Source organism: Alosa alosa, chromosome 12 (genome assembly GCF_017589495.1).
Source record: "Alosa alosa isolate M-15738 ecotype Scorff River chromosome 12, AALO_Geno_1.1, whole genome shotgun sequence".
NCBI classification, from domain to species: domain Eukaryota; kingdom Metazoa; phylum Chordata; class Actinopteri; order Clupeiformes; family Clupeidae; genus Alosa; species Alosa alosa.
The window spans coordinates 22,074,091-22,087,468 of NC_063200.1; the positions used below are offsets into that span (position 1 = coordinate 22,074,091).

Here is a 13,378-nt window from a genome sequence, read left to right on the forward strand (position 1 = left end):
TTACACACTGTATGCTCCATCGCGAAGTCCTTGTGGCCAAAATAATTATTAGGATTAGCTTGATGTATTTTTACATTTGCAGTAGTATTGTCGATGGGTTTAATAACACATCAAGGCGGTCCTTGGCCAGAACCTAGTGGTATTTGCGGGGCCTTGTCGTGGAAAAGTTTGGGAACCCCTGGGCTAAGACACAAAAAAGTGTTAGTTATCGGGTGATGATGGCTCTTCACATGGAGTCCCCACATTTCAGCATTCCTACAGACAGGTGTTGGGGATGTGTTGCTTTTTCTACTAAAGAACACTGCTTATGTACCGACGAGCAAAGCCAGGAGAGGACTGAATCCAAATCATTTGTGAGTTGCAGCTCATAAAGATTCTGGTCTGCTCTGCATTGTGCTTTGCATTGAGCTTGACTGCAGCCAATCAGTTTAGCCCACTGTGTGGGTGTGGATGATCTTTTCTGTTGGCACACCAGGGGAGAATATCATTTATTAACCAGCACTGAGAAACCCATCACAAGGTCACTACACAAATTTAAAAAATCTAAAAAAAAAGCGCTTGATGGAATTTATATCTGGGTATAAAGAAGATAATGATAAAAATATGACATTTTTTCATTAAGTGCCTCTAGCCTCTCAGTGTTCCTGTCAGCTGGTGATGAGATTTGAAATTTTCTCCTGACAGTGCATCTCCATCTTGTTTACTGAGAAGCCTGAGCGACTGCTGTCCTGTTTGCTTTTTTAATCAGATCAAGTCGCTCACGCATCAGCAAGAGTAAAGGGTAATTATAGGCTAAGTCCTCGCTCAATGTTCTGCCCTGCAAGCTGCGAGCAGGAGGGGGCTTAACCGTGTGTGTGTTTGTGTGTGTGTGTGTGTGTGTGTGTGTGTCAGCTTGCCCATGTTTCTTGCCAAAGTGTATGTGTGTGCGAGTGTACGTGTGTTTGCGCACGATTAATAAGTGTCTGTATCTTGGTGCATGTCAGTGGGCGTGTGAGTCCCCTTGGCCTGCGTCTTGGCCTCTACTGTGAAGCTGAGACAGAGTGATGAGGCTGTAAACAGATTGAGCTTGCTGCTACTGCTGCTGCTGCTGGCACTGCCCCTGTGTTTAGAGCCTGTCACCAGGCCAGAGAGGCTGCCCTAATGAGTGTCCTGACATGCACATGAATCAAACCTGCCGTGGCCTGTAAACCGACACTCTCAAGCCACCCTCCCGCCCTGACCAACATAGCCCAGCCTAACCCGTCCGCCTAGAGTACACCAAGGCCATCTGGACGTGGCCATGGAGGACTCTGGAGTCAGAGACAAATAAGGACTAGTGAGGAAGACGTCTCTCCACGCAGCTCCTCCGGCGCACGGTGTTCCCTGTGAGGGGCTGATGTCATGTCATGTTTGGTCTCCATGGCAATTACACAGAGGAATGTCCTGTCTGAGGAGCTTCAGTGGGAAATCACTCTAGAGGGAGAGCAGCTCGTTTTTGTTTGCTGTGATGTATGCTCAGTCTTTTACAGCAGGCTTTCAAAGATGAATTATAAACAAAGACAAAGCCAGCACATTTTTTTACGCCAGTTTGGGTGTGAAGACAGAAGGGAGTGCATTTGTCTTTTTATTAGCATTAAACAATTTATTTAGTCTAATTTGGTTTATCTAACCTCTTTCTCTGATACATTTCACCCTGCTGATAGGGTACATGATGAACTGTGAAGTGCACTTTTATGAACATGACACAAAACATGACAACTGCTCAAGATTTCTCTTGTCAAAAGTCTTTTTCAAACACAGTCCTTTTGTGTTTGATCTGAGAGGGTGTAGGTCTCAGTGTCTGTGAAACACCTTGAAATGATACTCCCTGCTTCATGTATAAAACTGTAGTCAAACATTATACAGTTATATGGATAGAACTCATGAGGTGTTTTCTACAGATGACCGCTAGGGGGCAGTGTTGCTTTTTTTGTTGCTCATACATTGGTCAGTTGTTAAGGCATTTGGTGTGGCGTTCAGCCACTATAAACACAACCTGAGGAGAACTGTTCATGCATCAGGACATCTGTCTATCCTTGCCTTTGAGTTGAAGAGGAGCGATTTAACCATTTATGAGAAGCAACATGGAATTATGTTTTACTGAATGTTTATGTTAGTTAAGGGATCTAAAGACCAAGGTTAGATTGTAGCTTTCCATCGGTTCTGGATCAGTCTGATACGTTCTCCATCACAAACAAATCAGTTTTTTTAATGTCTCCTGAAAACATAGTTAGCCAGCCAGAGCACATCCAAATGTGGCCGAGATTTGTGTCTCTCACATTTCCCATTAGCACTTAAGGCAGATAGTCTGTGGGCAGTCTGTGTGAAGCCCTCTGATTTTCTCATCTAAATGAGATGAGTGTGTGTAGATTTCCCTTTATGATTCTTCATTTGATGCTGCTAGTCTGCTCTCCCATGAGTTCTCTGGCCATTATTTTAACAGATCTGTCACATTTGTGGGATAAACACCATCAGTCCCAGCAGAACCAGCATCTGTGTAGATGACCATTTATTGGAAAGCCTATGACTAATGACTAAAATGGCAACAAATTAGCTGGGCAACACTCAGAATAAAGGAGATTTGCATGCCATGTAAAATACCTTTACCTTTCAGTGACCGTCTATGAAACAGTCTTTGTGTTTTACCTAAAGGGTGTCTTCAGTGAACTTCAGTATGTTTCAGGTGAAATGCTTTGCATTTGACTCCTTTAAATTGAGTTAATAAGGAAGCGATATGTGTCTGTGTGTGTGTGTCTGTGTGTGTGTGTCTCTGTGTGTGTCTCTGTGTGTGTCTGTGTGTGTGTCTCTGTGTGTGTATGTCTGTCTCTGTGTGTGTCTCTGTGTGTGTCTCTGTGTGTGTCTCTGTGTGTGTCTGTGTGTGTGTCTCTCTGTGTGTGTGTGTGTGTGTGTGTGTGTGTGTGTATGTCTGTCTCTGTGTATGTCTGTCTCTGTCTCTGTGTGTGTCTCTGTGTGTGTGTCGGTGTGTGTGTCTCCATGTCTCTATGTCTCTGTGTCTCTGTGTATGTCTGTGTTATTTTTCTGTGGTTCCCACTCTGCTCTTCCTTCCAGTGTAATGTGTTGAGCATGACATCATTGCTGTGCGTAATCCACAGAGCCTTCATTGTCTGCAGTATACACCAGAGCCCATTAGATAAACAGCACAGCCTTGTTGTGTGCTGCAGTGGGATCCGTTGAATCGTTGATTCAGTCACCTGCCTGATGTGGCACTTGTCTGCATGAAAAAGGAGCTTCCCAGAGCGGGCGCAAAAGTGACAGTTTCTTTTTTCCCCTCACTGAGGCATGTGTAGGGGGATTTTTCCCCCCTTTTTTTCTGTGCCTTTGCCTTGTGTTGTGTCAGTATATTGACTTGTCTTTGGTTTTGATGAACTGACATAAGGGTTCCCCGGGGAAACTGGAAATGGTGAGCCGTAATGAGCAGGAACGAAGGCAGCTCCTTCCAAACCTGTCGATCCATCACTTAGAAACGGGACCATCAGCGATATGACAGTTCTCTTTAGAAACAAGTCCCCCTCTCTGTGTCCTCAACCCCACACACACGCACACGCACACGCACACGCACACGCACACGCACACGCACACGCACACGCACACGCACACGCACACACACCGGGCAATCCTGCTGTGCTACGGTGTATGAATTCTGATGGTATGATAACTGAGTATTGGGAGGTCACGGTTATGGAGCTGATTTTAAAAAGCCTTCACAGATTTCACCTTAATGTCATGCCCCCCCCCCCACACACACACACACACATCCCCCCTCATCACCCCTTACCCCCCTCCCCCCCAGCCTGAGGAGAGCACAGCGAGGCGGTGAAGGGCTCCCCAGGCGCCCTCCCCGTATCTCATTCAATTCACCTTAGACCCCGGGGTGGTGTGTGTGTGTGTGTGTGGGAAAGGGCCCGGAACCCCTGCCGTGAGAGACTGATTGAAATTAACGATTGCCGCGGCACAAACAGAATGTCATTACGACAGGGCCCGATCAGTTTGGCCTGCCTGGCCCACCCTTCTTTGGCTGGGTGACTTGAGGACCTTCCTTTTTCAACTCATCCCTCCTACCTATCTGCCTTACCCCCCTCTCTCTCTCTCTCTCTCTCTCTCTCTCTCTCTCTCTCTCTCTCTCTCTCTCTCTCTCCTGTCCTGATCCCTGTCCTCTCAGTGCTCTCCATCCTCGCTCACACAGACCTTCCTCATTCCCTTTCCTTTTGTGTCCTGGGGTCACGTCTGCATCTGGACGCCAGCGGAAGGAAAAAAAAAAGACGCCTATTGCATTTGTCGTTATCAGTGCGTTTACATGCCTGTGCGTCTAAGCGGGCCTCAATGGAAAATCAATGCCGACCAACAGAGGATGCCCCCGCCACGTGCACGCCCCACGTTGAATTTTTAATGCAGCAACCTTCATCCTGCCGCTATCTCCTACCTTTGAATGCAGCGCACTGATATCAGCAGGGGCTAGCGTGTCTGTGGACTGTCAATGGCACTTTTTGGGGAAGAGATGGTGTGAAAAAGCAAAACGGACACAATACCGTGCACACACATATGCATACAAACAAAGACAGAATGAACAGCCAATGGCACGGTAGTCCTATTGGGTTCCACTGCGTTGGTGTCTTCCTATGTTCTGTGGGTTGGTAAAAACTGGGGACTGCAGACCACTTTGTGAAGCTTTATGAAAGCTGGTGTAGATGAAAGGGGACTGTGAACCATCTGGCCCTGCCAGTACACACAAACACACACACACAAACAAACAAACACACACACACAACAGGGCCTACGCTGAACAGGCCAACATGAATACAAGCCTACGATTTCCTCATGGTCTTTATTTAAAAAAAATGAAGCATGCTTGCATTCAATAGGAAGAAAAGATTAAGAAATCTCATTTGAACTGTTGAGATGATTTAAAGTGGATGACTGTTATCACTGCAAGATCGGAGATTAATTTAAATGCAGTGTGGGGGAAGATTGATTAGAACTGCCCGGTATTTGTCAGCCTACTGCGGAGATGAGAGAGGGGGGGGTTCTTGCCGGTTGTGCCGAGCACCAGCGCTCTGTCACTGCAGCACCTCACAACACGGGCCTCATTAACCAAATTGCTCTTTCCCTCAAACTGTTATCATGTTATCAGACCAGGATTCACTTTTAATACAAGGCTTGTGCATCGCAGCTGAAGGCACAGCCGCAACCGCAGTGGCAGCCATAGCCGAAGCTCCCTGCTTGACTCCTCGGTGTTCACGCTGGGATTTAGATAGAATAGTGCCCACGCTCGTCCAGAAAGGAGCTTATGGACAGAGCCCATCGCGGGCCAGGTTATTACCCTTTCAGATGGGCCGCGGTATCAGTGGCCCTCAGCGTATATGGGCAAGTTGCATTACAAACGGAAAGGAAATTCATCTGCCATGTTGTGATACGGAGTCTGTGCATTTATACCAAGCAGTTTATGAATGAGAGATAATCTCTCCATCACTGACACCCCCATGCCACCCCAAACCCCCCACGCCACCCCAACCCCCCACCACACCCCCAATCCCCTCTCTAGCTTGGCCATGTAAGATCTTTCTCTTTGTTTCTCCATATCGACAGGTACCTCACTTCCCCTGGAAAAGCGTTCGTGCTGACCGGAATACAAATGAGCAATCTATTAGAATTATTTATTCATTATGACACGCTGCTGGTGCGTGATGGGTCATTCCAGTTGAAGTTCTGGCATAAAGAGCTCACTGCTGCCTTTTATTATTGAATGCCCCCCCCCCCATCCTTACTCCCTCCAAAAACCGTCCCTTGTCCTAACGACTGCCCTCACACCCTCCTCACTGCCTTGGTGACTCATTGAGCTTTCATGTCCTTAATGGTGCCAATGAAGAGATTCTAATTCTTAGCGACTTTATGTCCTAAGCCAATTTCAAACCGGTATATTGCAATTAAGAAACCCCATAATTCCACATTATGGAACACTCTGGACCAAGTTTAATATTTTCAAAAATTGCACTAAAAAATACATTTTGAACACAAACTCTGAGAGAGAAAAAATTCCCAACTTTAGACTTCAGTTTGACATTGTTATCAATTTGGTGATGAACCTAAAAGAGACCTTGACTATATCAAAGATTAAAAACTGAAAGATGATGAACTTAAAGACTAAAAGATGAAGAAAAAAGTTATTGACACAGTCTTCTGTTTACATTTGGCTAGAACAGAGTTCTAGAGAGAATTATCATGTAGTACATTCCAAATTCTTTGCATGCACTATACCATGTGCACCAAAATAAGCCATGGCATCTTGCTACTTTCGAGAGTGAACTTGGTGTCTATGGGTTCTTGCAAGCCGTGCATGTTTATAGCTATGCTCAGTGTTCTTATTGTTTGTACAGGCTTTGCACTTTGTGTTGGCAAGGCAACTATGGGCTGGTAGAGCTGGCTCTGTTTTTGAAACCACCGGATATTTCTCAGAGTTCTGTTCTATAAACACATATGTAAGGGATAATGGACGACACGGTGGTCTGTTCACAGAAGTTAATGCATGGTCGAGGTTGTAAAACGGCCCTGACGCGAAGCGGAGGGCCGTTTAAACCTCGTAAGTGCATTAACTTCTGTGAACAGACAACCGTGGAGTCCATTATCCTGCTTATTCCACTGTTGCCACTTGCGTTGTGTTCATTTCCTGTTACAATTTAAACGTTTTAATCACTAAAACTCTTGTTTGTAGAACTACTTTCTTCAGACACATATCAACTGATTTCTCAACTTGCAGGACAAACTGCCGTTTCTAGTTTTAAATGGATGGTTGCTACAGCCAAAGGCCAGTCGTTAGTTCTTTCTCTCCCGTTGTCAAGCGGGCGTATCCCAAGATTCTGATGAACTTTAGCTTTGAAACATCGCTATTTTATCTAGCCTGCTGTCATCCATCTAGCTAAAAGCCACCTCCGTCATATGCTACAATGTTACTATGTTCTGAACGTCTGCATTTTACAGCTCGGATGCAACGTGACGGTTAATTTTAAACTTCACAACGAGTTCGGCGCATTAATATACAAGTGTGATACGGCCAAAAAAAAATGGATCTACTTCATAGGTGTGCAAATAACATATGGTTAATGGTCGTTCTAAATTACGTAGGACAATGGGAAATTCAACCAAGCAGTGGAATAAGTTTACATATCGCGTCCTTTAAGGGCTTGCAATGGCTTTTAGATAGCAAATGGACCAGAACATGCCATTTTTTTTATAAGGTTCGCAGTGTTGACATTGACAGCTGTGCTTTGAGGGTGAATGCCTTTTGGATTTTTTTTTTGTCCTCAGAGACATGGAATGATAGTCAGCCAATAAGACCTACAAAACTGTTTTTATCAAAAGCAATTCCCCAAAACTAGGTTCACAGGCAGTGGGTAGGCACAGTTCTCCACCATTTCAATTCACAGATTTCAATTACCGCCTGCCTCCACTGTATATAACAGATCCATGATGTCGAAGCCTAGTACTGTAGCTCATTCTTTTTCCCCATTCACTGTTATCAGGGCATCAGATATTTGGTCTGTGGTTCTGTATTGGCAAAGTGCCTGGAGCTTCAAGTCTGGCAGAGACTATTTCTCTTTGCACAAGATCTCAATCGCCTCAGGCTCCTCTTGTTATTGCTTTTTGTCTCTTCTTTCCTCTTGGCATGATGTCATGCCCCTGGATAGAGTGTTGTGTGTGTGTGTGTGTGTGTGTGTGTCCAACAAAGTGTGTGTGTGTGACTGTATAAAAGTAAGTGTGTGTGTCTGTATGCGCCTTACTTACGTTGGCACATCTCTCTTGACCATGATTGGGTGTGACAGAAAATCAATAGGCTGCCCAGTTCTGATATGGAGATAAGATAAGTCATAATCCCAATGTTGTGGCTTTGTGGGCTTTGGAAGACCCTTTCATTATAGCACTCAGAGATGTCCTTTCTAGATACCCCCGAGTCTCTCCTCTCCTCCACCGTCACCTTGGCCTATCTCAGCAGTGATGTCATCTCATACTCCGTAGTCTGATTCCGTGAGCCGACTGGTGGTCTGTTGTTTGTGACAGCTGTCTTGGCGCACCCATCCATCATAGTCGACTATGAAATGGTGATGAATTTGGTGTTGTGTGACATTAAAATGTCTACCAGAATTTTTTTTTTTAAGCAGTCCCAAAGGAGTATCGCTGAGGATAAAACTTTTGTTGCTTTTGTCGCACCTTCAAAGAAAATCAAGTGTATCGTTGCTGAATTTGATGAACGTTCTTTTTACTCCCCTCCAATTAGATCCAGAAAACGGGTTTTAATCGACCCTCCCCCACTGAAAAATTTAGTACATTTGACAATCTACTTTGTTCAGTGATAACATTCTCCGCTGACCTTGATAAGTCACCTTTCTGTGTCACAGCTGCGAACAGAAAATACAGTATTTGTGGGTGAAATATATCAACACACCACTTTGTTCTGGGGGCACACTGGGCCAGGATGTAAATGGGGGCGGCCTGTCACTTTGATGTAGTGGAGACAGCAGAGGTGTTGGGGCTTTGACAAACTGCTGGGTGGTTCGTGAAATAGAGCATTTCTTGGTGCATTATTATATTATCAGACTGTGACATTGTCATATATTTCCCTGTGGAGCAGAGAGAAACAAACCTAAGGTAAAAGGTAATTCATCTATCACACAGTTGGTGGACTAGGGTCTCCTATTGCTAGTTGCCAAATGTAATGTAATTGCAGTAAATTATAATGTGTTGGAGCATAAATGGAAACATGTTAGATTGTGTTATGATTTGACAAGTTTTGAAACGTGTAAGCCTCAATGGCCGAATAAAGTAGGAATATATTCCGTAGGTGTTCAGTCAGTGTTTGGTTAGGCACTATATTTCTAACACTACATATAATGGAAAATATAAGTGAAATGGGTAAGGATAGTCTGTCCACAGTGGCGTTTGAAGTATTTTATTTTTTTTCTCTATGTAGAGGTCAGTTTGTGCCTGGATCACTTTTGTCCTTGAGGTTTGATGTGGCAGCAAAGGGGTCACATGCGTCATCCTGCCTCAGATGTGGCCCTCGCTGGAAAGGAGTGGCGAGATTGAGGTCGCAGTTGGGGGGGTGCATCTCTCTCTCTGCGGGGCTCTGCGCTCTTCAGACCTCCAGGCCGCGTCAGATCCCCCCCAGACCCTGTGAAGCTGCCCCAGGCAGGGCAGGAGAGAGAGCGGCCAGGCAGGTCACTCAATCAGCCCTCTCTGCACGCCCTCAAGCGTCTGTCCGTCTACCTTTGAAGCCCCCCGGTCCTCTACCCCACTCCTCTGCCCCCCTCCTTCATATCTCTTCAACCACCCCCTCCCCACCCACCCACCCCAACTGTCCTCACACACATATTATTTCTGGAAGGAAGTGATTCCAGCTGCCCTCCTACTGCGGAGGAAACAAATAGCCCTGGCCTTAACCCCCCCCCCCCAAACCCACTTCCACTCCTCCCTCCCTAGTTTACCCCATCTTCCATTCCTGAGCCCCCCACCACCACCCCTAGCCTTCAAGCTTCCTCCCAAGTCAGTCCTTTGCCAAAAGAACCCTCCATTCAGCCACCCCCCCACCCTCCTCCCAATCCAGAGGCAATGACAATCAGGCTGTGGCACAGGCCTGTGTCCCAGGGGGCCTCCTCCTTGCTCCCCCAGCTGCCCCACACCCCCCTTAGCCCTCCAGCCTTGAGCCTTTGAGGCCCTCGGCTGACTGGTAAACAGGAGATTGTCCTGCTCTCGCAGCTTCTCCAAAAACCGGATGCGTGTAAAAGGTCGAGTCAAGTGCTTCGCCCGCTGCTCACTGCTACCTTCCTCTGCGAAGCCGCAGGAAATAAGCGCTTGCTATCCAAGTCCTATTTTTCTCTCTTTCTCACTCTCCCCCTCTCTCTTTCTCTTTCTCTCTCTCTCTCTCTCTCTTAATGAAGTCATTTCCAGGCTATTACATTCTGAAATCCTGTTTGTGTGTGGAGTTGATGGCGGGAGCATTGTTCAGATTATTTCCCCGGAGTACACTCAGACATGCAGAGTACGTAAAGTATGTAATATTTACATCTCACTGGTCAATGTGGGAATGCACTAAATACGATTTACTGTATTACAGTCAATCTGATTACTCAAACCTCGCAAATGGTAGACTGCTGACTTCCCTTTATCACTTTTGTGTATGTGAGAGTCTCTTTCTTTTATTTTTCTCCTCCAAAAATGGAACTCCCTAATTGTTCTTTTGAGGAGCCACGGAGTGTGACGAGCGAATCAGGGGCCCAGTCAGCCGAGCCGGGCGGGATGTTTTCATTCCCGGTGGGATAATCTGGCCAAATTGTTCCTACTGTGCGAGGTCAGGTCTTTATTTTTTTTGCGCGCGAACCCACCCTTTATGAAAAGGTTGAAAGGTTTTAAAATGAATACAGTTACATTAAGATTACGCACTGTTGCCCTTTTGGATTTTTTCACTCTGTCCCTTTCTCTTTCTCTCTCTCTCTCACTCGATCACTCTTTCTCAATCACTCTCTCTCAGCCCCTTATCGGTGCTCTACAAATTAATGGGTGTCTGGCCATAGACTTTCAGACTGAGTACATTGTAGATACACCAGAATGTTATGTGGTCATTTGTCTGACCTTTACAGGGCATAGGGTTTTTTCTCCCAGTCTAATATAGTTGGCCGACCAGTCTCGGCGTGATAAGGGATCACCGGTGCCTGGCTGGCGAGACAAGGAGCGAATCGAAGGGGGTATCCACTTAATATTCACAGGGCAGTCGGTGCGAATTGAAATGAGTGAGCGCGAGTGTGAGAGAGGGCAAGTGTGAAAGAGAAAGAGAGAGAGAGGGAGGGAAGGAGGGAGGGTTGGTATGGAGAAAAACACTAGCTGAAACAGACTGTGAAATTGCCGGATGGAATTGGCGACGATGGCAATCGGAGGAGAAAGTTATTTCTCTTAATGCTAATCATTTCAGCACAAGGTTGTGTGTGTGTGTGTGTGTGTGTGTGTGTGTGTGTGTGTGTGTGTGTGTGTGTGTGTGTGTGTGTGTGTGTGTGGTGTGGGGGGGGGGCTCGATACACCACACTGATCGTAGCAGGGAGGTGCACAGTGACAATGCGGTGGTTTTCTCGGCAGGTGGCTGGCACTTGGCCCCGGGGGGTCGGGGAGATAAGTTTCAGCCGAACGGCACGCGCCGGCAAGAGTCCGGGCAAAACAGTGCATGAAATCACTCCAAATTGACTTTGGGGGCTTTGCCGTTGGTGTTGGGGATGTGGTATGAAGTGGTCTAACTTGTTGATTAACTGGAGGCAGAGGAGGCCCCCCCCACACAGTCGCCTCTTCACTGCAGGTGGCCAGGGTCAGAACAGAGGTTTCCCTCCTCCAGGCTTCCTGGTGCCAAGTGCCACTGTGACTATGTGCCCACTTCCCTCTCTCTCTGTTGCTCTTTATTTCTCTATCTTACTCACTCAATCTCACTCTCTCACTCTCACTCTCTCTCTCTTTCACTCACTCACTCACTCATTCACTCATTCTCTCACACACACACACACACACACACACTCTCTCACCCCATGTCTCTCTCTCTGACTCACTCACGCACTCTCACTGTCTCTCACACGATCCTCCATTTTCTCTCTTTCACACTCACTCTTTCACTCTTTCCTGGTCAATCACTCAAGCCTTTCTCACATCTCTTTCACTCCTCCCTCACTCCTCATCTCTTTTTTTTTCCTCTCTCCCTATCTTTGTCTGACCCCCAGCTGTGCTCTCCATCCATCCGTTTTCCCAGCTAGCTCCATAAACCCAAACCCATCCTCAACGGATTGCTTATCTGCACCCAGAGAGACAGAGAGTGAGAGACAGAGAGTGAGAGACAGAGAGTGAGAGACAGAGAGTGAGACACAGAGAGTGAGACAGAGAGTGAGACACAGAGAGTGAGACACAGAGAGTGAGACACAGAGAGTGAGACACAGAGTGAGAGACAGAGAGTGAGAGACAGAGAGTGAGAGACAGAGAGTGAGAGACAGAGAGTGAGAGACAGAGAGTGAGACACAGAGAGAGCGATAGAGTGAGACACAGAGAGAGAGTGAGACACAGAGAGAGCGATAGAGTGAGACACAGAGAGAGAGTGAGACACAGAGAGAGAGTGAGACACAGAGTGAGAGATAGAGACAGACGCAGAGACAGACACAAGTTATGACAGATGTTGTGCAGGAACACTGGGAATATTGTTCCCCCTTGTCCCGCCACACCGTCTCGTGCCGCAGCCATTCCGAAAGGTGGACGAGCTGACAGGATACCCGCAACATTGTTTAGCAGTGGCACAACATCCACAGCAGGATATCCTCGTCCTTTTCACCTCCCTCCTCCACCTCCATTCACTCACCCAAGTGTCCCCCTTTTCTCCACGGTCACCTAGGGTGCAAAAGAGCGTGGCCACTGAAGGGAAATGAATCGACCCCTTTGGTTGCTACGCTGACTTAGTGTTGCTATCTCTTTTTTCCCTCTCTCTCTTACACACATTCTCTCTCTCTCTCTATCTCCCTAACTCTCTCTCTTCCTTTCCCCTCCTGCTGTTCTGTTGCACCTCTCTCTCTCTCTCTCTCTTGCTCTCGTCTCTCTCACATTCACATTCACATTCACATTCACACACACATAGACACAACCCAGCCTCATTCACTCACTGTCTCTGAAGTTACGGGGGTGGCAGCAGAGGTGGTGTTGGAGGAGGGGGGAGGGGGTGGAGAGAGGAACGTGAAGGCAGTAGGAGGCGGTGGTGGGGGAGGGCGTCAGCTGACTGGCCCCCTCCAATCAGATAAGTTCTGATGTAAGTGTTTAGCAGCTGCTAAGATCAGAATCGAGCGTGCCAGAGCCGAGGGGGGCTGGAAGGCAGTGCAGCAAGCGTGGCTATGCACCGGCAGACAGCCGCGGAGGAGCAGTAGCTCACGCGTGCGTGCGTGTGTGTGTGTGAGCGCGAAAGAGCGAGACACAGCCTGCGTGTGTCAGGGAGTCTGCCTCTCTGTGTGTGTGTGTGTGAGAGGCACCGGAAAAGTGGACAAGCAGGAGCATGGACGAGTCAAGTATTCTGAGGAGACGCGGGCTACAGGTAGGGTTAGATGGGACTCTCTGACTGCTGTGCAGGGATCTCAGTGTGTGTGTGTGTGTGTGTGTGTGTTTGGTGAGGTGTGTCTCCTTGTTTCACACTCAGCAGAGCTCCGTTGGGAGTTTGACAGATTTTTTTGGCGTGTGTGAGTGTGAATGTACTGTATGTGTGCACATTTCTCTGTGTGTGTAAATGCCTGGGCATATGAGGTGAATAACAATATTCATGCTCTGGTTGAGTGAGTGAGTGGGTGTG

The 13,378-nt window shown here is 47.1% G+C and overlaps 1 protein-coding gene across 4 annotated transcripts in view; it reads left to right on the forward strand.

Annotated features, from left to right (window-relative positions):
- mast4 (microtubule associated serine/threonine kinase family member 4) overlaps positions 1-13,378 on the forward strand; it is a 115,291-nt gene that overhangs the window by 29,617 nt on the left and 72,296 nt on the right. The window contains exon 1 of one of the 4 annotated variants that reach the window (XM_048259889.1): positions 12,849-13,126. The exons of the other annotated variants lie outside the window; for them this stretch is intronic. Within the exon in view, the coding sequence (XP_048115846.1) occupies positions 13,088-13,126 (39 nt within the window). The 5' untranslated portion in view covers positions 12,849-13,087. Of the gene's footprint in view, positions 1-12,848; positions 13,127-13,378 lie in introns of those variants that run through there. 4 annotated transcript variants of the gene reach the window in all.